This window comes from Crotalus tigris, unplaced genomic scaffold, assembly GCF_016545835.1.
Source record: "Crotalus tigris isolate CLP2741 ecotype Arizona unplaced genomic scaffold, ASM1654583v1 scf7180000017800.2534000, whole genome shotgun sequence".
Classification (NCBI taxonomy): domain Eukaryota; kingdom Metazoa; phylum Chordata; class Lepidosauria; order Squamata; family Viperidae; genus Crotalus; species Crotalus tigris.
This window is the reverse complement of record NW_024096645.1, coordinates 1,158,387-1,185,634: the sequence shown is the minus strand read 5'-3', so window position 1 is coordinate 1,185,634 and position 27,248 is coordinate 1,158,387. Positions and strand designations below refer to the sequence as shown.

The window sequence follows — 27,248 nt, the reverse complement described above, 5'->3', positions numbered from 1 at the left end:
ACTGCTTCTTATCACCATGATCTTTGATCATGGGTGAAACTGATTTTTTCGTTAGCAATTCTAGTACATGTTTTGTATCTAGGGAAGTCAAAAAGAAAAATTATAAAAATGAAGGTAAAAATTAAATAAAAATATACTATAAATAATCAGTAGTTCAATTATAGCAGAATATAATTTTCTAGTGTTATATTTGTCATTTGTCAGTTAAGTATTTTAAGAGAAGACATAACAAGTGTTTATAGGAAGAAGCTTTTAATGTCACCTAGAAAAACTCCTTTGATACAAATGAATGTGTTTAATAACATTAACAGGGAAGGTTTACCAAGTTTTTTATCCATTTGTTGGCTTGTCCTTGTGGATCTATAAACAGTGTCCAGCGTTGAGAAAACTGTGTAATCATACCATTTTCCACAGATAAAGTGTCATTGGGTAAACCCGCAATCTGCATATGAAGAACATAAAACACATGTTTGCTGTGTCTCAAGATAAGCTAAATCTTCTAAACTACACAAATTATGTAAACCAAGTGCTAATGGCAGAGAAATCAAAAATATGAGTAGAATTTTACATTGCACTGTAATGTTTTATCCTTTGATTCACTGTAGATTTTTTATTGACTACAGAATAACTAAAGACATCTCTGAACAGCTTTTATTTATAGAGTTGGACAGATTGTTTGAAACCGAACAACTGAACAACTGAGTATGTTCAGTTAAGGTTCAGTTAAGATACTCTCTGGCTGGTCCACATGAATGACAGGAGCTAATGCCTTCTAGAATTGATGCCTAGCATACAATATATCAAAGGAAAAGGTGCCCATATTTTCCAGAAATACTGTAATGGTCCATATTGCACAGGAAGATTGCTATCTTAACTAATCTTAAATTCTTTTGAATAAAATTAATAATTTAGGTTTAAGATAGTCCAAATGTGAACTATTTCTCTATTCTCATTTATTCTTCAGCAAGCCCAAGCAAACTTTATTGGAGATTTTTTGTACATGAGGATTCATCTGATGTTATCCCAATGTACTGATGGCAGCTGGCATATTGAAATAACACTATGGAGGCTCTCAAGGAGGCATCAATTCTAGAAGGTGTGGAAATCACAATCCGAAATAGTTGGGTGGCACCAACATAAATACTGCTTCTCAGGGTAATTTCTTGAATATTTTCTATCAAGTAGAATGTATAAAATTCCTAAAACTTCTTAAAATCTCCATGAACTGTTCCTTTTGTATTATCACTCTCTAGGATTCACATGCCTTAAAAATGCATAGCAATTCAAAGCTTTGATGTATGACAAAACTAGCCGGTATGCATATTAAGATTACCTGCCATGATCGGATTTTCACTGGGTCTCCAAGTGTGGATATCAGATTTGGTTCTTTAGTGTGTGGAACATTATATAACTCTAGCCTGCTTATCCATTCCTCACAAAGGGATATGCGATATTGACCCTAGAAAGGAAAATATTGAACCATTAACCTGAAATTACCAGTACAATCAATTAAATTACTTTTTTTCAGCTACTTGTAGCCAATAACTATTAAGGAATAACTATTTTAGGAAGTTTTATACAAAGGTTCAGTTCAAATGTTACAGATTATGGTTTCACATACTCCTTTTTACGTACAGATTTTATTGTAAACATAAGCTCAACTCTGCACTTAGAGCTCAGCAATTTCCAAAGCATGATTAGAAGACACAGTTTGAACTGTGTGTGCACTCCCTCTTAGTATAGCTAACCATAGTTAATTCTAATTTAGATACATTTAACAGCAAGCCTGGATCTAATAACAATTTAGGTCTGACATAGATATTATTGGATAATAGCAAACCATGGATTCCCCTTCTCTATCCGTGAAAGAAATTTGGGTAGCAAGAACAACTTTGTATATTTGTGTAATTCGGATAATCGTGCAATTGAAGGAGAAAACTAATGAGGAAATACTTTGCTTTTAGTGGAGCTGATCATCTAACTCAGGGGTAGGCAACCTTGGCTCTTTTATGACTCGTGGACTTCAACTCCCAGAATTCAACTCCCAGAATGGCTGGCTCAGGAATTCTGGGAGTTGAAGTCCACGAGTCATAAAAGAGCCAAGGTTGCCTACCCCTGATCTAACTGATCATTCATTCATTCATTCATTCATTCATTCATTCATTCATTCATTCATTCATTTTTCAGCCTATCTCACCATGGGACTATAGACCAGGGATGGATTGCTGCAAGCAGCTTAAATTCCAGCTATCCTGAAATTCCAGCTATTTTCATTGCTCCGGGAGCAACCCAAACCCGAATTCACTGTTTGGCTTACACCCTTTGTTTTTTATTAGGAGGGAGACCCCCATCATCTTAGCTGACCCCCCAGAACATGAATTGAGAGCTGAAAACAGTGAGGCTATATAGAAGAGTAGTAGGTCAGGCTCCATTTTGGTTGGAGTGGCTTGCTTCCCAGGAGACGGTGTAAGAAAGGACTCAACTGTGCACAAGTGTACAGTATCATTCTCTTGAATTTTTTCTTTTCTTTCAGCACCCAGCCAGAATGGATCCTACATGTTAAATGTTAAATTTAATTGACCACTTTTTTTGTCTTTGTACACTATTTTTTTCTTTTTTGCTGCTGTTAGGGTTGAATATATGCTTTTCTTTTGTTTCATTTTGTTTGTTTGTTTTACTGTTTTGTACTATGATAAAACAATAAATAATAAGAAGAAATTAAAAAAAGAAATGTTTGGACAGCAAATATATTGTCTTGGTATATAGCTGCAGGAGCAGCCTTTGTTGAATATCAAGCTCAGATATTGTGGAAAAGAAGACATTTTTCTTGCTCACCGTAAATGCTCCTAGATATGCAATGAAGCCAGCAGAAACTAGAACATCTCCTGCAATGTTGTTGATCATATAATCTAGTTTTTGGACTGTTTCCTGCCAACGTATTCTTTCATCAGCCAGACCATTAATTAGCTAATGACAAGAGATATATAATGTGTTATTTTGCTTCTTCCTCAGAACTTCTCCAAGCAGACAACTAATAGGAAATGCAAGAAGGCAACACATGAACTTCTTTTTAAAAGCAAAAAAAATAAAAAATAAAAAATGTATATAATGTGAAACATTGGACTTGAATCCCACACATGACTGAACTAATAAAATAACTGTAAATTGGGAGTAGGAAACCTTTCCTGGCAGACGTATATTTTGGTGGAAAGAAATCATTTTATTATTTTTTTCCAGTGTAGCAATTCCAAGGAAAGAGAATTTGTAGGAAGACAATTGCATTATTTAAGGCAGCAAAAAAATCAGAAATATAGAAAATGTGTCATTCCTAGTGTCCTTCACTGTTGGGTCCTTCTGCATTGCACCATTAAGGTGCCCTGGCTTATGCAGATGCTTAAGCCATCTCAACTGAATCACAATTCAGGATTGTGATGCTTTGGAATCAGCTTGCCAGTATGCCAACTATCATAACCCCCCACTGTTCAGAACTTTTCCCCTTTATTGATTGATTGACAGACAGACAGACAGACTGGTATCTGCTCCATTGATTTTGTAGTTGCTTGTGATAAGAGGGGTTACCCCAGCTCCCAAATAATCCAAATGAGTAAATACTACAAAGGATTTATCATTGCATTTGTCTGGAGATCAATCTTTTTTTAAAAAAAAACAAAACCCAAAAGCTCCACCATTTCAATCCTGCATTGATGGGCTGTTTAAATATCATCTCAGCTTGTGAGATTAATCATAGTTGAATTTAGCTGTAAAAAAACAACCTTGGGTTTCCACAGTGTAACTGAAGCAATCTATTAGTCACCTTTGCACATAAACTGGAAGCTAAGATTTTATTTGACTTAATTGGTTGAATTTATCTTACTACTTGATTTATGCTTACTTTGTCAGCTCGGTGCAGTCTCTGTTCACACTGATCACACTTCATCTCTAGTTCATCTTTTGTGGCTAAAGTGCCTTTGTACTTAGCCTGAAGATGGGCAATGCCGTCCTCCACTTCTCGAAGATGTTCCTTGGCTTCATCGAGGATTTTCTGTGTGGCCTGCAGATCTTCTTCAGCTTCCTTCAGGGCTTGCTATGGGAATGGAAATAATTGTAAATACCACCTAATTGCCGCTGGTTCTCAAACACTTTTGAAGAAGATTGCAAAGCACAGATGATAGCAGAGGTATCTAGTATGTGATTTTGAAAAAGCACGGCAAGAATTCTTACCCGCTTTGGCTCCACAGCTTTTGCCACGAAGTGGTACTTATGCATAGCCCTGACCCATTGGCAGATGGAGGTGCAGGCTTTGGAGACTTTAGCTACAACTGCTGGCTGAAATTCTTCACTGTCAATATACGGTTGGATGAACTTGATGACTGTATCTGCAATATTATCCTGAAATGATTTTTTAAAAAAATCCTTTTGAATGCTGGGAGGAGGAAGACATGAATGGTCAGGAGAAACAGTGCAAGGTTTCATGGTAAAAATATGTTAGCTGTATCAGAGGAACCTTACAGTTTGTTGTATTATTCCTTTCCACTTGAAGCCAAGCTAAGGTAATAGTTCCTAACACATAGTCACAAAGTTATAATCATGCATTATGTAATAAAATCATAGTAATAAGGAAGGGATCTTGGAGGTCTTCTAGCCCAGCTCTCTAAACCAGAACAGGAATCCTAAGACTATTCCAAACAAATTGTCCAGGTTTAGCCTGAAAACCTCCAGTAATGGAGCACCCATGATTCCAGGCTGCAGGCTGTAGGCTGTTCCAACTGGGTAGGTTTAAACAGACTGTATCATAAGCCATACATACGAAACTACATTTGTTAAGCATAAACAAGCAAACTATAATTTCTTCGGTTGAGTGGACTATATAGCATATGACCACGAGAAAATAATACAGTGAAACTTCTGCATCTCTGCAAAAGTATCAAGTAGAAGGTTGTGTCCTGGAAGAGAGGCATTTCAACTTGAATTCCAATCTCAATTGGAAAAAACCCCCAAGGATTTGTAACTCTTACTCCCCCCTTTTTGGGGAGGGGGTGTTTAGCAATGTGAGTTCTTGATTCCCACAGATTTTGCTGGTATTTTTATTTGGGGTAATTAACAATAGTCATCCATATATAAAAGGCACAGGGTAAAAAAAAAAAAAGTAACACACATACATACAAATTGACCATTTTAAGTTCCACAGTTACCCAGATGCTTAAAGTTACCAAAATGTGTTTTTTTTAAACACAACTTAGCTCTTCTGATTATAACAATAGCTCCATCTACAGACATCAGGAGGTAGTATGGATTGTTAACAATTGCCATGAAAGGCTCCACCTGCTGTTTCTTGCAGATTAAGCTGCTGTTAAAAGGACACCAGCAATTTTAGCAACCTTTTATCTGGGACAAAAAATATACTGTTGGTCTCTGTAAAGAAAGAGAAGACCCTAGAAACCAAACTGTGTGTCTCTGTGGGTAAGATTAAAATTAAAACTTTCAAATACCTACCTTATCGTATTTAAATAAACTTTCAAGAAATTTCCCCGGGTCCTGAAGAAGACCTTTGCCAGGTTCCCAGTAGTCATCTATCTTAGTACCTGGCTTCTCGCCTGCTATTTTTTTGGGCTTGACTCCCTTCATTATACAAACAGCTTCAATCACCAATTTCACTCCAAGTGGAGGGCGCTGCATTGCTCGCACCTAATTGGAAATATTTTACAATGAAATATTTTAAAAAGCAGTTCAGAATAATGTCCTGCTATCTGTAGAGGATTGGTAATTATCCCCAACTCAATTAAACAATGATAGAAAGAGTTATTTTTGCCCAAGAATTAGTGATTGGTCTTTAATATCAGTCTAAATGCATACCTTACATATGAATAGTGCTAATTATACGGTCTGCAAACAGTGATGAAAAGATTAATCCCTGCCTCAAGAGATTTATAACTTAGAAATAAATGAAGACCACAGAGAAAAGGAGGCAAAATTGCTTAGCTATATAATTTCTGTTTTTAAAATCTGTTTTAAATAATGTACAAAAATGTATTGCCAAAAAGGAGTGTCTATACAGTGAATATAATGCTTGAAATAAAGTGCCAAAAGGAGAACAATTAACAGAAAAAAGATCAATTAACCCAATTAAACTAAGATCTTATAGACTATATTGTGTAATTTTCTCATTTTTAGAACATAGACCTTCAAAAACAGATGACAAACTCATATTCATATTAAAATCAGGAGAATATTTTTCTAATTATGTAGAATTATCCATTTTACCACATCCCAGCATTGGTAAAACCAAAGTTCTTCAAGGAAATGAGAAATTTCATGTTTTAGGGTTATAATTTATTATCACTTTGAGATCTTTATCTATGATATATGTAGCAATTTTAAGCCAAAGATAAACTGTAATAAAACAGACCAAGTTATATGTGTTAAAGATTATTCAGATTTCCTATAGTGCCAACATGAGAAATCTAATGTTCACTCCTTTGAGAAAAATTATATTAAGTAGAGTCCAGTCATCACGTGGACATTTTAGACAGTTTAAAGTATAAAGGCAGAAAGAAAAAGATAAATGGAGAAGTTAGAAACCATTTGGATGTCTGAAGTCATTGCAATGGTGCAAACAGATTCTTAGAAGAGATGCCTTGTTGTAGATTATATGAATTGATGTTAACTTGGGAGAGAGATGATGATAAATTCTGTCTTGGATATACAAAGTTTGAACCAAAATAAAGCATCTGAATGCAAATATCAGAAAGGCAAATGTGAGATTAGATCAGGGGTGGGAAACCTTGGCTCTTTTACGACTTGTGGACTTCAACTCCCAGAATTCCTGAGCTAGCCATGCTGGTTCAGGAATTCTGGGAGTTGAAGTCCACAAGTCATAAAAGAGCCAAGGTTCCCCACCCCTGGATTAGATGAATGAAGCAAGTTTTAGCTAAATGAGCCTAATTCAGTATCTTTGCAATATTACAAAAGTAATATTTTTGCCCCATAATATACCTGTGGTTCTTTTATAGTCAGACTGAAATGCTGCTTGCTTAAGTTTGATACAGAGAGTAAGACAAGTTTCCCCCTTATAACTAGGGAAAATGAAATTAAAATTTCAGGAGTACAATTTTCTTGCAAGAAGACTATTGTTTTAAAAGCCAAACCGGTAAATTGCAACTATATAACAAGTAAAAGGACAAAATGTTCTTCTTTGATATGCTGATTTCATATTTGCAGGTAATCAATGTTGGATTTACACTGCGTGAGAAAAGAACATTTGTGACTGAAATTGTTAATTTAGATTACCAGTAGGGGTGCACATATGTATCAGTCACACAAGGTCAATTTGTGTCTTTTTTATTAAGGCCTGGCTATGTTTAGTAAGATTAATGTTCAAATCAAGGTGCAAGTGTAAGCATAGGCTCACCTAGATAAAACTATCTAAATGATAATAGAAAGATGTGTCCAGCATTTGTCAGTAGTTACTAAGTGATGTGCATTTGTATAAAACACAGGGAATATAATTCTGATATTTTGAATGCAAATAGTACTTTCTACCTAGTGACTTAAGCATTGCAGCATTAAGTCCTAAACACATTAAAATTGTGTTCCAATAGGAGAGACAGAGATAGACAATTTATCGATGTGGAATATTAGGGTTGTTGTAACTGGAATCAGTGTGACTGAGCTCAAAAGTGTGTAGAATTCCTGCATCTTTTAGAGGCATGTGGAAGAGAAAATGTTCAGCATGATAGGTTTCATCTGTAGAAAGTCTCTCCTATGCACAAGAGTAGAAGCCTTTTACTTTTGCTATCTGTTTACCCTAAGTGAAGTAGGATGTAAGAAAAAGATTAAGTAGACTTCAGCCTTGATAGAGGAATAAGATACTGGACTGAAACCTGGTTGCCATTTTTTTCAGATGACATTTATAGCTAACTTAAGCAAGGACAATTTGGCAGAGTAAAAAACAAAAAAGAACAAACCAGGCACGACAGCACTATATGTCAGGTAAAAGCTTTATCTTAATCAGTTGAGTTATATTAGCAGAAGCAAGCCTACAGACCAGAAATACAGTATATGATCCTGTTTTATTTTTCGGATTGATTAACTAGTCGTGATGGTGCTCTGCAATTTTATACAATGTGCCTAAGAACTGCAATTTGTGTTTTAAAAAGAAAGTAATAACCTAAATGTTGTGGTTAGAGAGGCAAGATTGAAAGGGATTTAAAAAGGGATCTCAATGTGCTATCTGTATTTTTGCTATTATTATGTCTACTTGGTATAGGAAGAAGATTGTAATTGGAAAATATTATGGGTGACTGTTTTATATCACAATATCTGAGTTGTTACTGGAATTAACATGCAAAGAAGCCTCATTTTCTATTCTGCTTGTAAGAGCTATATTTCCTAAACATTCCTCCTCCAATTTTTAGGCTAAGGTCAAGAGAAAAAAAGAGCTGGAAGTAGGTATAATGTAAATGGATGTACATTAATGGATAGTACAAACATTTGCATAAGACTCTGGAATTTGACCCGGCTCATTGGAAACCTTACTTAGCCAATCTCTGGTTTCTAAGATGAATGAGAAAATTGTCCATATTTTCAAAGACTAATTTATTGTTTATATAATGCAACAACCCCCCCCGAGTATTTTGATATTTTCTGGTCAGATTTCTATTAGAGGTGATAAGTGCTATAATTGCCCAGCTATATTGTAGATGTAACACATACTCTTTATCATATGAAACAAACTTTGTATATTTCTCTCAGGGTTAGAGGAACAATCCAAACATGTTCACACGGAGACGCTCCAGAACTTTCCTGATGGAGACCATTGACAGAGGAACAGAGTTTGTAGAGGTCTTAAAAACTATCTATCCCAAGGCAACTACTCTTCATGAGAAGGACTTTGACTGGCTCTTTGACTGCCCCGAGACAGAGCAATTTCTGGAATGGTTCTGCAACACAGTGGGAGAAGAGAATGTGCTGAATCCTACAGAACTAGAGACCTTTGAGAAACTGGTAATTTCTGGGAAGCCCATCTTAGAAGACGAAGCATTGGAGGAAGTGTTGAGAACCTGTAGCCAGTCTTTTCAGTTGAACAGTGAACTACAAGAAAATGAAACCCTACCCCTTGAGTTATTTGAACAAGAGATACAGATGCTGAAGAATCAATATGCATGTCGAATAACGCGATGTAACAAGCTTCAGATTTATGTAGCCAGTTTAAACCAAAAGCTCTGCCATTTAGCAGACAAAAAAGAAAGATTAAACAGAGAACTAGAGAAGGTGCACCTAAAGGTTGAGCTACAGAATTTTCAAAGCAACAATATCCTCAGTGAGGTTTGTCAGATAACAGAGAAGTTAGCACATTGGCATAAGGAACCTGGGTATGAGCAACTAACTTTGTCAAGAGATCTAGGGCATTATCTGGAAACAGAAGAAAATTTCACAAAAGCTTTTTTGAGTTTGTTTCCAAATGTTGTGACAAGTATCAGTGATATGGAGACTGATCAAACAGCTTTTGAAAAAAAGGGGGAAAGAGATATTACAGAACAGCCAACTTCAGAATCTGTAGTTAAACTAGCTCAACAACTGCAACTAGAAGACAAGAGCTTAGTTTATACTGATAATCCTGATAATCACAAAATAACCTTGGAAATTTTGAAGAAACAAATTCTCCATCAAGAGCAACTGCCCAGCAAGAATAAGCCAGAATTTAAACAGAAAGACTTACTAGAAAAAACAGATCAACCAAAAGTCGATTATTTCAAGAGTGAAGACCTACCTATTCAGGATTTCTTTCAAAAAGGGCTGAAGACACAGACAGAAATTGGCCAAACAAAGCATCTTAAAAACATGGGAAATTATAGGGAAGAACTGGGACACATGGAGTTAACATACATGTGGAGCAAAACAATTACAGCCATGACCACGGCAAGAATTAAAGGACTTTCATCCACCTTGCAATGGGCAGAAAAAGTTTTAAAAGTAACTAAGGAGAACAAGGTAGGTTAAGGCTTCAGGTTTCAGTAAACATTCCCTTCCTTTCCTTTCCTTTTTTTTTTGTATTGATCCTATTTGGTCAGTTACTCTACTTAACATAAGGAGCAGACCAAAAGTCAATCTGTTCTAACTTTTCATTTCTGTAATGGCCATTCAGATGCCTATGAAAAGCCCACAGCAAGACAGAAGTGCAATAACACTGTTTTGCCCTGCCACTCTAGCAGCTGCTATTAATAATCAAGCTGTATTTGATGTGTTTTACCATTATTGTTAGTGGCTATCAACTACCTTATTATGCATGAATTTATGTAATTATTTTAAAGTTGTAGTGGCTGTTGCTACATATTTTGACACAAATGCCAGTTTATTAGTAAAAACACTTTATATGTCTTGAATGTTATCTTACCTATGTTGAAAAAAGCAAGACCTACTTTCAGCCTACTTTTAAAAATCATGGCTAATTTTATATATGTCTCTCACGTGCCTATTTTTCTATGCCAAAACCTTCTCTGCAATCACTTTATTACCCTGTAATGTTCCTTCAGCCAATTCATACCTAGCAACATTTCTGGTTTAATGTTTTTTAAAAAAATATTATTATTGGCTGTAATGTGATTCACAATATACCCAAAATCATTTTGAATCTTTTATTGCTTACTTGTATTTTAGTGATATTTTTTTTACATATTCTTCAGGACATTAATCCTTCTTTTCTCCACTAACTTCCTTAACATTTCTTGTTAGCTTCTCAGGTGATCTCTTAAATTTTGCTGTAGTTCTCCTGACATATGCTGTGCATGCTAACTAAATTTTCATTATTCTTTGCAGCAACCCCCAACTGTTAGAAAAAAGATCTAAACCTCCTGATGTTTTATTTCAATTTCCTTCTGCATTTTTAAATGCTTCTTTTTCTTAAGTCAATTGAGACTATGTTGAATGTTCTTGGCAATTTTCCATTTACAAATAAATTGTTTTAAGGTCAGAAATTTGAGATGTACAGGGAGCATCTTGCTGTAATTCCCAAGAGGGTTTTTTTATTAGATTCTCAAGCTGTTTTTCCAAACCATAAATTTTACTTTGTGTAATCTTTTTGGAGGGTATCAGAATATATATTTGTACTTAGCAGTAAAACTGATAGAAAAATGTGAAGCCAATATCTTTGCCTGTAAAGAATTTAATACTTTGCTGTTTTCCAGGTGAAGGAAGAGAAGGGTGAGTTAAGTTTTCATGTGACTAGATGCCAGGAACAGTTATGCATTCTCCAAACTGAGGTAAATGGAAAGACCCAATTGCTTGTGTCCTTGCTTCAAGGCATTGCCCGCCTTTTTCGTTTGCCTATAACAAATGGAGAACTAGACATGGAAGACATGAGACTTGAGTATCTTGAACGGGTACAAGAGGAAGCTATTGACCAGATATTGGGGCAGCTCAGCCACTTTGAGATGCTGAAACTCTTGCTGATGTTGAAGAAAAATAATCTGCAATGGACTGGAAATAAACTGGAGGGACTGATGACTGTCCTGAAAGACTCTGAGTCTCAGTTACAAGAATGGCAATCCTGCTTTGAGGATTCAAGATTCTCCATTAAGCAATGTCCACGGATTTTGATAGATCCTAGTGACCTCACTACTTTACGGTAAAGAATGGTGGCGGAATGGCAGTGGAACTTTACTGAATCACAAGTGCTTAATAATTACTAGAAATGAAGGTTGGCTTGGCTTAGCTTGGATTGTTTTGCAAAATTAGATAATATTTGACTAAATCTGAAACAGCATCCCAGAGAACAATTTTATCCCTTTTATGGAACAGAATTTAATGGGAAGAAAGAGAATGTTGAAGCAGAATGGGGGAAAAGGAAGGGTTTCTATAGAATACAATATTTAGAATAGTCACATCAGTAACACTAACTCTTTGTATTTTAGAAAAATACTGGAACTGTCTTAGATTTTAATTAGAAGACTGTTCAGAGAATCTGAATTTTTTCAAAATCTTATGACAGGAATAAATGGACTTAAGGTTTGGTAGCAACTCTACCGTATTTAGCACATATGGTCATGATGATATATAATTATCTCCCTACTCTTTATATTAAATATTCTTTGAATTAAAATCTAAACCCTCTAATTTTGAGGGCCCTTTTCTCTCTTAGGTTGTGGGAGATGCTGGACAAACACAATAAAGAGAAACAACTTTTTCGTTCGTATGAGACTTTGGCAAGCAGGGGTTCAAGATTGTGCCAGGAACTCAGAATGCTTCAAATACAGCTAGCCACCCCATTTCCTCAGTTTCTCAAACTAGAATCTGAAAACAAGGCACTGTACTGTTTGATATATGATGACTCCAACCAGTTAATGCTTCATGCTCAGGTATGCAATGGTCTTTGTCCTTTATATGTTAAGTTCTGTTCTTCTACTATGTTATTGCTATATATCAGTGTTTCCCAAACTTGACCATTTTAAGGCATGTGGACTTCAACTCCCAGAATTCCACAGCCAGCAATGCTGGCTGTGGAATTCTGGGAGTTGAAGTCCACATGCCTTAAAATGGTCAAGTTTGGGAAACACTGATATATATGTACAGGCAGGGCTTTTTTTCTCATAGAACGCCCAGAAAGGAGTTCCGGCACCTTTTTTGGATGGAACCTTATAGGGTAGGCAAGGTGGGTTGTATGACGTGTGTGAGTTCCGGCACCTTTTTTTTTTTTTTTTTTAGAAAAAAAGCACTGTGTACAGGCATCCTAGAATACCTAAGAAAACAATCAGTCTATCCTACCATAATTACGTTTTCTCCCTTTGAGATTCTAACTGAAATTTGGATAGCAAGCCCCCTTCCAGGTGAATTGAACAAATCACATGCTGCTTTTTGCACACTTGTTTTGACCATCTTCTTTACAGGGATTGTCAGAACCTCTGGAGCAACTTAGCGTCACACAAGCTAAAATCTATCAAATTCTAATGGATACCCTGACTGACTTAAAGGCCAAACGCAAATCTCTGCAGAGCCACTTCAAGAAGACGGAGCGCAACCTCTACAGATACTTCTTCAGCAACCCAGACCATCTGAAGAAGATGGTACGAAAAGTTGAAAAGCAGGCACTGGTATCTTCGTGTGCATAAGGGAGCCATCAGCGGACAACAAAAGAAGAAGATCTTGCTCCAAAGTGCTCTCATGTAAATTCTGCCTTCACTGAACGAAAGGCTCCCAAGAGAAGCATTCTGGCATTGTTAGCAGGGTAGAATTTCATCTTCTTCCCATCTCCTCTCTGAAGGAACACATTCATGTCTATTAAGTTGGAGGCCCTTTTCTGGGAGTTGATTTGAAAAAATGTCTCCATTACCATAAATCACCTGGGAAATATTGTACAATATAAGGCTTCCGTGTATAATGTTCTTCTTTTTTGGATTCTTACTATGCTACAGTATAGTATAGTAGAATATACACGTAGTATGTGTGTGTGTGTGTATGGGGGGGATTCTTCTGAATTTGAGCCATGTGGTGGATGTTGCAGAGAAATTGAGAGGAGGTACATAAAACTATAAATATTTCTAAGAACTGACATAAAATATGTGTAAGAATTGGTATTATCAACATACTCTATCTCTCCTTTGATACTTTTTCCATTTTAATTTTTTACTTCAAAAAGCTGCAAGTGAATTCAAAGACTAGTGTGTTTTCTTAGCTCTCAAGAAGGCCAAATTCAATTATTTCCCCCCATTCATGTTGTTGTCTTTTTAAATTCAGTCCTCTTAAATACATTTCTGCATATATTACTTGTGTTGGAAAGGACCTACTGAAATCTATCAATAAAAATTGTGCCTTAATTATTTGTTAATTTTCATAGTTTAAATAAAGTAGTGATATAGGTGAGCCAGTCCTGAATGTAATTATCAACTGTGAGTCCATATGTGTAATTCTAAACAAAACTGTAATCTCATACAAGCCCAAACAAAGATAGTGAGTAGAAAATATGATAATGAATAAAATTTGGCTAGAGATCCAATTGTCCCATAGATTAAATAAGCCTTTAATCTTGGATTAAAACAGTATTTAGCATGTATATTTGGTATGGGCTTATTGCACACTATGTTTTTCCTAACAACAATCCTGTGAAGTAATTTGGGCTGACTGGCCTAAAATCACCATATGAACTTCCATGGCAGGAGCTAGGTCTCCCCACTCCTAATCCAAGAACTGAATGACTGTATCACATTGACTCAAAATTGGTACAAAATCCAGCTTCATTCAGTGGGGAATAACTGACTGATCTTGGCTGCTATTTCCAGTTCCTGGGTCACTACATTCAAAAGCCTGGGAACGAAAAAGCCTATGGATCAGCATCCTGTCCAGGGAAGAAGGAAACAAAGTGTTGACTAGGTAGTTCCTTCAAATCTTGAAACTGCTATGGTGTGACACTGAAAAGTCATAAGGGCCCTGGACAGCATATGGTCTAACTTATATGCTTCAGGAAGTGCAACTAGTAGAGGAGTTTAAGGACCTTCAGACTGGGTACCATAATGCCGTCTATTAGGGGTACATATACCATTGAGATACTCCACTGTATCCTACAGACTGAGATACCCCAAAAATGCTTACATCAAATTTGTGCTAAAATCTATCCCCTTCCCTTTCTGTTTATTACCTCAGTAACATCATTTTTGTTGAGATTCCTCAAGCTTGCCAGGGCAGCATCCAGAGCAGGGAGGGCTTCTGCTAGGTCCTTCTGTGCATCATCAGCAATAGCCTGAGCGGTTTGAGCTTTTACTTTAGCTTTCATTTCTTCTGCTTGTACAGCATTTCTTGTCTCTTCTGCTACAGCTGTGTCTACCTGCAATAACACATGTTTAGGATTGCGCACAATCTCTCTCTTTCACCTCACTCAAATTTTCATTGGAGAATGTAGCTAAATTGGTTACCTACACCATTATAGTCATTGTAAATACTTTTTAACTGTGTAGTTTGTAAAATATTTGGAATCTATATATTATGGTTGATGGACTCCAAGCTGCATCATCTCTGCTTGGCTAGAAATGATGAGGATCTAAGAACTGGGGAACCTAAAAGTTTTCAAATCCTGTTATGTAGTAGCAATATTTTATTGATGTGCATTAATAACTATGCTGAAGACAAATGTACAAATAAATTCCCTGTAAATTTGCCTTTAGGGTTCAGTTGATCTTTAAGACCTATGAGCAATGTTTTTATTTAAATGCACATGTAATAAAAATACAGGCAATATTAAAAGCATGCATATGCACTTCTTTTGAGAACAAAAAATTACTATCAATCTAACTCAATAGTCTAACAATGTTAGCCTTATTGTCCTTATTTTCTGGAAGATTATAATTTAGATATATAATTAAGATGCAGCTATTTAATAAAAAGTTGTTTTGTTGATAGTGAACAGAACTGATGAAGATGCAGTTGTGATCAAAATTTTAAACTTAATGGGATTCCAAAATGTGCAACATAAAATTATTATTAAGGGAACGAAACTTATTTATTTAGTTTATGGCTATGGTACATTAGCCAGGAGACTACAGTGTTAACACAAAGTAACGCTTGTGTGCTATCCAGAAGTGCATAATATAGAACGAACTACCCCTAGATTCAGAATGACATCCTGGGCTTTTTCCCGCCATAGATGTTGCTTCGTATTTGGGCATCACATTCAGGAAGGTCTAGCACCGATCGGGTTCATACTTCCACATGAAGCAATATTATTTTTCCCACCAAAGTGGTATCTATTCATCTGCTTAAAGTTGGCAGAAACCGATGTAAGTGATGGGACCCCATTACATGGTGCTAGGACTCAAACCGCTGGAGGACAGACCTTCTCTAGCCTCTTTAAGCGTGTGACTCACTGCGCCTCTGGGAATCAAACTAAAGGAACAAAACACAAAATAGCCCACTGAGGATGGAACGTGATCAGTGGCCACAAAGTATAGCACAATCTTCCCTAACCTTGTGCCCCTCAGAGATTGGAAAAAAAAAAATCTCAACCCTTGCAATTGTCAACCAGAAAGTATTGGGAGAACTGAATTCCAAGTTACTTGGAGAGCATCAAAATGAGCAAAAGATGCTGTTGGAAGGACAGTTGAAAAGACAAATGGAAGGGCACAGAGAGTAAAATGTCTTTTCTTGAAGGGCACAAAAGGCTACTGAATGACCTATTTGTGAAAAATGAATTCCAACATTTCTAAAGGAATACATGTAAATTCCAAATTCCTGGCTGTATGAAAAATCACTTTTTAGGAACATGGCTTAAAGAATATATTTTTACTTGAGAAGCAACTTACATTTTGAACTGTTTGGGTACTAAAGCAAAAAGCATGTAAAATATTTTGTCATCTCTGTAAGAAAATATAAATGGCACTCTTCCCTTGTATAATAATAGCAACAGTAAACAAGATTTTGTGGTTATTTAATCACATTCAACTTGTACTTCCCTACTATAACTGCAGGCCAGGCCCTAGGCAAAAGCAACAAAGGTACGCAATGTAAATGCTTTCTTCAACATAGGAAAAATAAGATTTAGCATTTGTACATAATATAATGTTTATCTGCATTCATTGCTTCTGAAGATACATTGCAGAGCATGTAGTACCTGTATTTGTTCCATGGTCACGAGGGTGTCTTTGGCAGCCTCTGCCAGCAGGGGGCGAGCTAATTCTAGCTCTTCTTGCATTTTTGCTACATCATCTGCTGTTCGTAAAAGCTGGAGGGAAAGAAAACTATATATAAAATCCATCAAGGTGAATCTCAAAAGAAGAGAAGAATGTTGTGATCATATCTGAAAGCATTTAAGTGGGATAGAAATTATTTTCTCTTGTATCCTGAGTGTGTCAGTACACTACATGAACCAAACAGCCTAGTAGATCTGATATGGGTAACTTGTAGGTTCTCTAATTAAGGCAGTCTCCTGATAGTTTGCTCAGAATAATGTGTGCATGCTTGTCATCAAGGTCTTTCAGACATAAAATTCTTAATCACAATTAAGTCAGAATAAGTATTGGTGCAATTTTGAGCATATGGTTAACTATGCCATGAATTAAATGGTAAATATAGATATTTAACTTTGGTTTGACTCTGTCAGTTGTAGTTATTTTTTAGTTTAAAGTTGTCAATGTTCGCCTTTTCCATGGTTTCATTATACTGTGCCATGTTTCTTATCATCTTTAACTTTCTCTGAAAGTAGTTTATTTATGAAATGTCTAAGTTTACTTTAAAAACGAACAGAATCCATCAGTACCAATAATAGCATTTTGACATTAGTTAAATTTAAGGTCTCAGTGACATCACTTGGATAATTTAGTCAGATTTAATGAACTGTCACTGATTTTATTGGGAACTAGGTTCAGTAACTTAAGCTAGATCCAGTCTTTGGAAAATACTTCCTCCCCCCCCCCCCAAAAAAAACCCCAGAAAAATGTTAGGCCAGCTTTATTCAGGAAAAGATAGCAACCAAATGTGTAGCTTTTGTCTGTGTATACATACAAACACATGAAAAGAGAATGAATGTCTGCTTATATCCAACATAAATGTGTTAGCAGTTATGGTGAATCTGGGGAGGAGGTGGTAATTTTGGTGTAGTAAAACATTCTGTAACATTGGGTCCAATTTTAAAGTAATATCAAAAGTTGCTTTAAGACCTTCCAATACAGGAATCATTGCCACAATCCATTATGTGAAGTTCCTCTAAAAAGAGGGAGAAAGTCAATGCAAATGTTTTTGAGTCCCACCTTATCCAATCCACTCTTCATCCTGTTCTTGGCAACTTTGAGCTCCTGTTTCTTTGTCCCTATCAAACCGATGAAGATACCAAGCAGCTCCAAATAGCTTTTGGGAGTGACATAGTTATGTCTTGCCAATTCTGCCAGATACGCCTTGCATTTAACTGCAACACTCTGATGAATCTCCACACACATTTGAATCTACAGTATAGAAAAACACTTTTAAGAAACTTCAAGCACTTTTTAACAAAGTAGGTATTCTAATCAAATGAGATGATTTATGAAATCCATATTTTAGGTAAATATCAAGTAGAACGTGAAAAATGGTGCACATTCCAACTACCAAAGGAAACTAAATTCTAATGACTATCTTTGATTACCAATTAGCTGCTAAACTTTACAACATTTTTAACAGAATGCCAAATTTGTTCTAAGAGAGATACTTGCCATTCCTTCTAAAACTTCAGGAGTAAACTCAGCATCTGAGATATCTTTGAAAAAGGAGGCAGCAACAGATTCCAAGGCTTCTGCAGGCCATTCATTGAACCAGTCAATGGTACAGCAGGTTACCAGCGATGGGAACTGTCTGAGTCGGGCTCGGAATACCTCTCCAATAGGACTAAATTGTCAGGAAACAGAAAGGAGTAAGATAACTTCTTGTCAGAACAGATTGTGTTAGTTTTGTTTTATTGGAATACATTATAGGCAGGAAAGGCTGTCCTGGAGACACAACGAAGGGTACAATAAATTTACATACATTTGTTAATCTACAGTGGATGGTCCCAGGCTACCACAAGATTTGTGTCATCCCCAAATTATCTGCAAGAACATTACCCCCTAAAAGTTACCAAGGCTGATATGCTCTTAGTGGGAGGTTCCATTATAACTAAAAGTGGAAGCACTATGCCTCATAAGCGTTAATCCATCTAGTATCTGCAGATTTGAAGAACTTGGGCCAAGGACAAAAAGAAATCCCACGTTCTCAGCACTTCATTTCACCAAGATTAGAAAGGGAAGTTTAAACATGTAGTAATCCAAAGTAAAACCTTGAACTTTAAGTTTTAGCTATTGAGAGGTGCAAAATAATATGTAAAGGCTGGAGTGGGTGTGCGGGTGTGAGGGAGAGAAATGGCTCAGAAGGGATACTTGCTGAAGGAAATGCTTAAGGCAAAGCCAAACAGAGGCCTGTGGTAGCAGTAAAAATAATAATGGAATTGCTGTTTTAAAACCTCATCTTGGTACAAAACAGGAAGGGCTTAAATAGATAAACCCTCCTCCTTCCAAACTCTAACAAGCTCTAAGTGCCATGATATTTTCTGTGTAATAGAAAGGAAGAGTAACGCATCTCACGAATTCTTCCAGAACAGGAAAAATGGCAACCATGGCATATAGAGAACTTTTCAAGGTACAAGTTTCAGCTCAGGTTTTCACTTTGCCACAATGTTTGGAGAAACATATATAGACTTAGGACCATATGTGTAATTAAATGGGGGCTAAGATGGAAATTGTTGTTGTTAATTGCGAAGTCGTGTCCGACCCATCGCGACCCCATGGACAACGTTCCTCCAGGTCTTCCTGTCCTCTACCATCTTCTGGAGTCCATTTAAGTTCACACCTACTGCTTCAGTGACTCCATCCAGCCATCTCATTCTCTGTCGTCCCCTTCTTCTATTGCCCTCAATCTTTCCCAGCATTAGGCCCTTCTCCAGTGAGTCCTTCCTTCTCATTAGGTGGCCAAAGTATTTGAGTTTCAACTTCAGGATCTGGCCTTCTAAAGAGCAGTCGGGGTTGATCTCTTCTAGGACTGACCGGTTTGAACGCCTTGCAGTCCAAGGGACTCGCAGGAGTCTTCTCCAGCACCATAGTTCAAAGGCCTCAATTCTTTTGCGCTCAGCCTTTCTTATGGTCCAACTTTCACAGCCATACATTGCAACTGGGAAAACCATGGCCTGGACTATACGCACTTTTGTTGGCAGGGTGATGTCTCTGCTTTTTAGTATGCTGTCTAGATTTGCCATAGCTTTCCTCCCCAGGAGCAAGCGTCTTTTAATTTCTTGGCTGCAGTCCCCATCTGAGGTGATCTTGGAGCCCAGAAAAATAAAATCTGTCACTACCTCCATTTCTTCCCCATCTATTTGCCAGCAATTGAGAGGGCCGGATGCCATGATTTTGGTTTTCTTAATGTTGAGTTTCAAGCCAACTTTTGCACTCTCCTTCTTCACCCGCATCAAGAGGCTCTTTAGTTCCTCTTCACTTTCTGCCATTAGAGTGGTATCATCTGCATATCTTAGGTTGTTGATATTTCTCCCGGCAATCTTAATTCCAACTTTGATTCATCTAGCCCTGCCTTTCTCATGATGTGCTCTGCATATAAGTTAAATAGGCAGGGCAACAGTATACAGCCTTGCCGGACTCCTTTTCTAATTTTGAACCAATCAGTGGTTCCGTGTCCAGTTCTCACTGTTGCTTCTTGACCTGCATATAAGTTTCTCAAGAGACAAATGAGATGGTCTGGTACTCCCATCTCTTTAAGAACTTGCCACAATTTGTTGTGATCCACACAATCAAAGGCTTTTGCATAGTCAATGAAGCAGAAGTAGATGTTTTTCTAGAACTCCCTAGCTTTCTCCATGATCCAGCGTATGTTGGCAATTTGATCTCTAGTTCCTCTGCCTCTTCGAAATCCTGCCTGTACTTCTGGTAGTTCTCGATCCACATACTGCTGGAGTCTAGCTTGTAGGATTTTAAGCATAACTTTACTAGCATGTGAAATGAGTGCAATGGTGCGATAGTTTGAACATTCTTTGGCATTGCATTTTTTTGGAATTGGAATGTAAACTGACCTTTTCCAATCCTGTGGCCACTGTTGAGTTTTCCAAATTTGCTGGCAAATTGAGTGTAGCACTTTTACTGCATCATCTTTTAAGATTTTGAATAGCTCAGCTGGAATACTGTCACCTCCACTAGCTTTGTTGTTGCTCAGAATTTCTAAGGCCCATTTCACTTCACATTCTAGGATGTCTGGTTCGAGGTCAATGACCATCTCATTGTGGTTATCTGGGATGTTAAGCTCATTCTTGTATAGTTCTTCTGTGTAGTTTTGACATCTCTTCTTAATCTCTTCTGCCTCTGTTAGGTCTCTGCCATTTTTGTCCTTTATCATGCCCATCTTTGCATGAAACGTTCCCTTCATATCTCCAATTTTCTTGAAGAGATCTCTGGTCCTCCCTGTTCTGTTGTTTTCTTCTATTTCTTTGCACTGTTCATTTAAGAAGGCATTCTTATCTCTTCTAGCTACTCTCTGGAATTTTGCATTCAATTGGGTGTATCTTTCTCTTTCTCCTTTGCCTTTCGCGTCCCTTCTTTCCTCAGCTATTTGCAAAGCTTCCTCAGACAGCCCTTTTGCTTTCTTGCATTTCTTTTTCTTTGGGATGGTTTTAGTTGCTACCTCTTGTACAATGTTGCGAACTTCCATCCATAGTTCTTCAGGCACTCTGTCTATCAGATCTAATTCCTTAAATCTATTTGTCACCTCTACTGTATATTCATTAGGAATATGATTTAGTTCATATCTGAGTGGCCTAGTGCTTTTCCCTACTTTTTTTAATTTAAGCCTAAATTTTGCAATGAGAAGCTCATGATCTGAGCCACAGTCAGCTCCTGGTCTTGTTTTTACTGACTGTATAGAGCTTCTCCATCTTTGGCTGCAGAGCACATAATCAATCTGATTTCTATGTTGACCGTCTGGTGATGTCCATGTGTAGAGCCGTCTCTTGGGTTGTTGGAAAAAAGTGTTTGTTATGACCATTGTATTCTCTTGACAAAATTCTATTAGCCTGTGCCCTGCTTCATTTTGTACTCCAAGGCCAAACTTGCCTGTTATTCCAGTTATCTTCTGGCTTCCTACCTTAGCATTCCAATCCCCCATGATGATAAGGACATCATTTTTGGGTGTTAATTCTATAAGGTGCTGTAGGGCTTCATAGAACCGGTCAATTTCCTCCTCTTCAGCACCAGTGGTTGGGGCATAGATTTGGACTACTGTGATATTGAATGGTTTGCCTTGGATTCGAATTGAGATCATTCTGTCATTTTGGGGATTGTATCCCAGTATTGCTTTTCCTATTCTTTTATTGACTATGAAGGCTACTCCATTTCTTCTGAGGGATTCTTGCCCACAGTAGTATACCTGATGGTCATCTGAGTTAAATTCACCCATTCCTGTCCATTTTAGTTAGCTGATTCCTAAGATGTCGATGTTCAGTCTTGTCATCTCTTTTTTGACTATGTCTAGCTTGCCTTGATTCATGGATCTTACATTCCAGGTTCCTATGGAGAAAAAAATCTTTACAGCATCGGACTTTCCTTTCACCACCAGATATATCCACAGCTGAGCGTCCTTTCGGCTTTGGCCCAGTCGCTTCATTCTTTCTGGCGCTACTAGTACTAGCCCTCTGCTCTTCCCCAGTAGCATATTGGACACTTCCGACCTGAGGGGCTCATCTTCCAGCGTCATATCTTTTTGCCTTTTAGTACTGTCCATGGGGTTTTCATGGCAAAGATACTGGAGTGGTTTGCCATTTCCTTCTCCAGTGGATCACATTTTGTCAGAACTCTCTATAACCTGTCCGTCTTGGGTGGCCCTGCACGGCATAGCTTATAGCTTCATTGAGTTACGCAAGCCCCTTTGCCACGACAAGGCAGTAATCCATAAAGGGAAATACCATTGTCTTAAGTATTTTTTTTTTTTTTGTAGCATGTTGGGCCAAATGTGAATGAATAAAGAGAACTCCCTGTATTTCTTTTCAGATATTTTTAGAGCAAAGTTCCCCATTCTGGGGCTATGTAGACCTTTTGGATGACATCTCCCATCCTCCCTGCTGGGATCAAGTATTATTAGTCACAAATTGCTTTTGGTATCAGGCTTGGGAAGGTTGCTGTGATTATATAGATTTCTATGGTATGAATCACCATTAAAAGAGGAAAGTTGCTGAGAATGAAGAGTTTATTTTTCCTGTAAGCCATATGAACCAGGTTAGCTCATACCTCATACATAGGACTGTATGGATATTACTGCGCACTCTTCCTGTGTATGCAGCCATCAGGTTGGCCTTGGTGGGTTGAAGTCCCTGGTCCTGAACAATTGGTTTCATAGCAGTCATAATCTGGTCTTGCTCATCTAGGGCATACAAGTTGGGTATGTCTCCTGAATTCAACAAGTTGTTGATATCCTCTAGGAAGGATTCACTTTTGATCTAAAAAAACATATATAATGATGTTATGTTCATTGTTTCCACTTTCCCTATGACCCCTCCAAAATACATCTATTTTATTTTTATATTAGCAGATATTTAGCCATCCAACTAACAACCAGCCAACTAACCAATATGCTTTCTGTATATTGAAATATTCAATATTCCTCTTTTCCCCTCTCTCCTTCTCCTTCTCCAGTACATGGTAAGGATATGCCCTTCCTGAACAGTCTTGTAATGTTATTTGATAAACTTTATTTTTTCCTTTCTTTTTTGACTTCCAAGAGCCATCGTAAGAGAGTTCACTGTAAAGTTGTAATTGAAAGTAGAATACCTCAAGAATCTTATTTGATAATCAAATAAGGCTTAGAGCAGCGGTTCTCAACCTGTGGGTCGCGACCCCATTTGGGGTCAAACGACCATTTCACGGGGGTCGTCAAACAACGCAGTCCGCCATTTTTCCTCCTTTTCCTTAGCTGTGCTACTCCCTTTTATTCTATTGGCTTTTGAAAGCCAATAGAATAGACTCTCTTGAATAGAGTCTAATTCTATTGGCTTTCAAAAGCCAATAGGAATTGTCCAGGCTGTCTCTGCCCTGCTGAGCCCACAAAAGCCCCAGTCTGCAAACGGTGCTGCAAGTTGTCTGCAGCGAAGGCGAGCTGTCTGGAAGTTTCCACCCCTCCCTGCTGAACAACTACTAAAAATATAAGTAAAAGAGGGCCAGGGGTGGGAGGTGGGAGGCCGGTGGGTGCAGGGAGGGTTGCTGGCATGCGTGGGGCCCGGTGGGTGCCTTACCTCCCTTGGACTGGGCCAGCTGGTGGCCCAGCCGGTGGTTGCCCTGCGCCGTCGCTGCCCCTTGCCTGCTATGCCTCAGCTGGGGCAGGGGGAAGCACCACACATGCGTGGTGCTCCCGGGCAGGGAAAGTCCTCGACTTACGACTGGTTGGGTAGTCCTCAACTTACGACCAGTTGGGTAGTCCTCGACTTATGACCGGTTGGGGGTCGTGGCATTAAAAAGGTTGAGAACCACTGGCTTAGAGGCTCATATTTCACCCTTTCTCCATAAACTATACTGGTTACCGATATGCTTCCAAGTGCAGTTCAAGGTGTTGGCTATGATATTTAAAGCCCTTAACGGCATAGCTCCAGGATGCCTGATGAACTGTCTCGTCCCACTAAGACCATTTGGGCTGGCAGAGAGGGCCTGCTGGGAACTCGTTGGTCAAAGAACTCCAACTATCGAGATCCAGAAGAGTCTTCTCTGCTGCAGCACTAGCCCTTTGGAACATCCTGCTCTTTAGTGTAAGATTTGCCTCAATTTCCTACCCTTTTCTGCCTCTGCAGGTTGGCCTGGGGACTTGATGGGGGAATTCTACTCATTTTTAGTAGTCATATTGATGTATTTTCTTTGTTTTCTTTTTCCTTGTTTATTTTGGTTTCTCTATTATTTTACTTTTGCTTTGCTTAAATTTCCTTTTAATTTATTTCTTTTTTTATTGTTGTGAGTCGCCTAGAGTAGCCCCATGGTGAGATAGGCAGCAAATTCTTCTTCTTCTTCTTCTTCCTCCTCCTCCTCCTCCTAATTCAAGAACTTTTTGGAAAGTAAAGCAATATTCTAGTAGAACTAGTCAGATGCAAATATAATATTAAAATGCTAAATATAAAAGCACATATATTTTGTAATAAACTTTCCTTCCCATGTAAGGAATAGATAACAGGCTAAGAGTGAGTCACATAGAAGTATTACATAGATTCTAAAATGAGGCTTATGAGTTCAATTGTATGCATGCTTTTCTGGGATTAATTATCATTAAATTTAAGAAGAATAACATGTAAATAGATATAAATAGTACAGGATTGCATTATATGAGAGGCAAATGAGCTGGATAACCCCATTGTTGGGACTCTTCTGAGTAAACTAATGACTATTATTCATGTAAGAAGCATGTTAACTAATACAGTACACGAAGAAATTCCAATTCTTGAATTTGGCCAATAGATTCGGTCACCTGGGTATCTGTAAACAGAAATGTAATAGACAGGCTTTGCAAGCCAGCCTTCAGCATGATCTTTTTGATATCTTCTCTCCACTCAGTCGGCCCATAGTTCTTGGAAAGCTCTATCTGGAAGCATTCATAATCAGCTCTAAAAAGGAAGGAGCCTGAATCAGGACATGAGTTACTTCTGTGAAGATGTTACTGAAGAACATCATTAGGAAGATTTCAAATGCTGCCACAATTGTTTTGACATTTTCATTACAAAAGTTGGGTTTACAAATGATGAAAGAAGTCATTTTTAAAATAAAATAATAGCTTATTTCTTTAGCAACAAATATATTGAAGTGAACAGGTCAAAATTTGCTTGATAACAGCATAAGTATTTGATTATGACTTATAATTTGACTTATGGAATTGTTTTGCAATGAACCTTAGTGATCAGATGAAGTTGTTACTGCTGCTTTGCAAAAGTGATCCTCCCCCCCCCATATTTTACCCAGATGGTTTTGTTGAACTTCCTACCATTGGAAACAATGTCTATGTCTTCACTGATGGAATATACATTTTATTCAGTTCCTAATTCCTGGTATCCTATCTGTGGCATGCTAACTTGCAAAGCCGGGCTTCAAATAATTTGCATTCTGTCACAGCTCACTAGTTGCAGAAATGAATAACATGCATTTGTATCTTACATATGAGATGCCAGCTTAGTCAACGATTGTCTTCCACTACCACCAACACCCAGCAAAAGAGCATTGCCCAATGCCTGGCGTAGAATACGCGTGATTCGGCATATGTGTGCCAAAGCATCCATGAATAGCACTAGCTTCATCTTAGTAGTATTGATCTGGTTGTATTCTTCCATATAGTCTTCTATCACTTGTATAAGCTAGGAACAAAGTAAAAAGGAAGAGCAATAAAACCAGTTAATTAGGAAAGGCACATTTTTGGAGGCCATAGGAGAAGTACATCCCTTCTGTCTATTATCATCAGATTCTACTGATGATAATAAATGAAATATAGTTATTTGAAAGAATAAAATTAGAATCTGAGTTCCAAAACTGATATCTTTCAGACAACAAAGGAAAATATTGACTTTGATACCTGAGACCAAATACTGTTCATAGAATTAGAACTAGTATATTTAGTTTTTCTTCAATGAGCAGAGGTCATACCAACAAATTGTGTAAGATTCCAGAATACAATTCAATGTTTTAGCCATGATGGGCTTGATTAAGTCATCTAACTCCTCCTATCCTGAACTATCTGAGCAACAGATGTAACCAACATTTGCTTACCAAAGAAGCCAGAATAATTAATGACTATAATTCATTTGGTGATCAAGAAAGAAGGTATACTGTTATCATTATTATTTCTGACTACATGGCAGTGAATGCAAAGGACATCATTCCTTATTAAAATCTTTACATTTTTACCCTCTGCTTAATTAACATTTTCTCAGTAAGCACACTCTCCTTCCACTTGGGAGTTCTGTGGGAAGGGTAATTACTTGCAAAGGTCAGCTGTAAAGATTTTAATGGCATTCACTGCAGTACTATGAACATAAAACTTGTTCCCTTTCCTAGTTTATTGCATTTTTCAAGCGTAAGTACTATGCTCAAGTCATCTGCATAGCAGATTCCCAACTGTTCTTTATTACTTGCCTAAACACCAAAAGAAGCAGGGGGCTTGGGAAGAAAGTGCATAATCTAGGTCTGTTCTATCCAGTTTCATCTATCATTCTCAGCATGCGTCTAGAATTCAGTCTATCCTTGCACAACCTTATTCTTCTTACACAGAAAATAATAAATACTTCTAATATACAGTATGCTTCCTGTGTTAGCCTACATGTGCAACATATCTGGAATATCTTTCCAGACCTTATGTTATCCTTAACCACACCTAAATTATACACTGTGCAGCGGGAATTAAAGACATAGCAAACAGAAGAATCAGAGAAGTATCATGTGCAACCTACTTTCTCTTTGTTATCGATCAGTTCATAAAGCTTCACATCAGACCCAGGCATCATGAAATCTCCATAGAGAAGGGGATCAAAAGGAACAACTTCATAAAAGCTGGTTTTCCATTTCAACATCATGTCCTTCATCAAGTCATCAAACCAATTTCGATCTTCATCATTAACTAGGCGATCACGGAACACACGACAGCTTTCATGATACCACAACCTCAATAAGGGCAATTTATCCTGATAAAGAATTATAGTGAAAGTCTTTAGTAATGTTCTATGTTTATTTTCCACAGGACCCCAAACCATTTCT

The 27,248-nt window shown here is 37.5% G+C and overlaps 2 protein-coding genes across 8 annotated transcripts in view; one reads left to right on the top strand and one right to left on the bottom strand.

Annotated features, from left to right (window-relative positions):
- Positions 1 to 27,248, bottom strand: part of DNAH1 (dynein axonemal heavy chain 1) — a 197,113-nt gene that overhangs the window by 21,776 nt on the left and 148,089 nt on the right. For all 7 annotated transcript variants that reach the window (XM_039342601.1, XM_039342602.1, XM_039342598.1 and 4 more), the window contains 14 exons: positions 26,945 to 27,175; positions 25,659 to 25,855; positions 24,979 to 25,114; positions 22,764 to 22,972; positions 18,165 to 18,336; positions 17,727 to 17,918; positions 16,592 to 16,702; positions 14,627 to 14,812; positions 5,494 to 5,685; positions 4,222 to 4,389; positions 3,893 to 4,084; positions 2,836 to 2,967; positions 1,334 to 1,459; positions 323 to 442 (listed from right to left, as the gene is read on the bottom strand). In XM_039342601.1, coding sequence (XP_039198535.1) covers positions 323 to 442; positions 1,334 to 1,459; positions 2,836 to 2,967; positions 3,893 to 4,084; positions 4,222 to 4,389; positions 5,494 to 5,685; positions 14,627 to 14,812; positions 16,592 to 16,702; positions 17,727 to 17,918; positions 18,165 to 18,336; positions 22,764 to 22,972; positions 24,979 to 25,114; positions 25,659 to 25,855; positions 26,945 to 27,175 — 2,364 coding nt within the window. The remainder of the gene's footprint in view (positions 1 to 322; positions 443 to 1,333; positions 1,460 to 2,835; positions 2,968 to 3,892; positions 4,085 to 4,221; positions 4,390 to 5,493; positions 5,686 to 14,626; positions 14,813 to 16,591; positions 16,703 to 17,726; positions 17,919 to 18,164; positions 18,337 to 22,763; positions 22,973 to 24,978; positions 25,115 to 25,658; positions 25,856 to 26,944; positions 27,176 to 27,248) is intronic.
- LOC120307651 (HAUS augmin-like complex subunit 3) lies at positions 8,773 to 13,192 on the top strand. Its single transcript, XM_039342607.1, has 4 exons — positions 8,773 to 9,990; positions 11,184 to 11,623; positions 12,137 to 12,353; positions 12,882 to 13,192. Exons 1-4 carry the CDS (start codon positions 8,773 to 8,775, stop codon positions 13,101 to 13,103), a joined length of 2,097 nt encoding a protein of 698 aa, XP_039198541.1. The 3' UTR covers positions 13,104 to 13,192.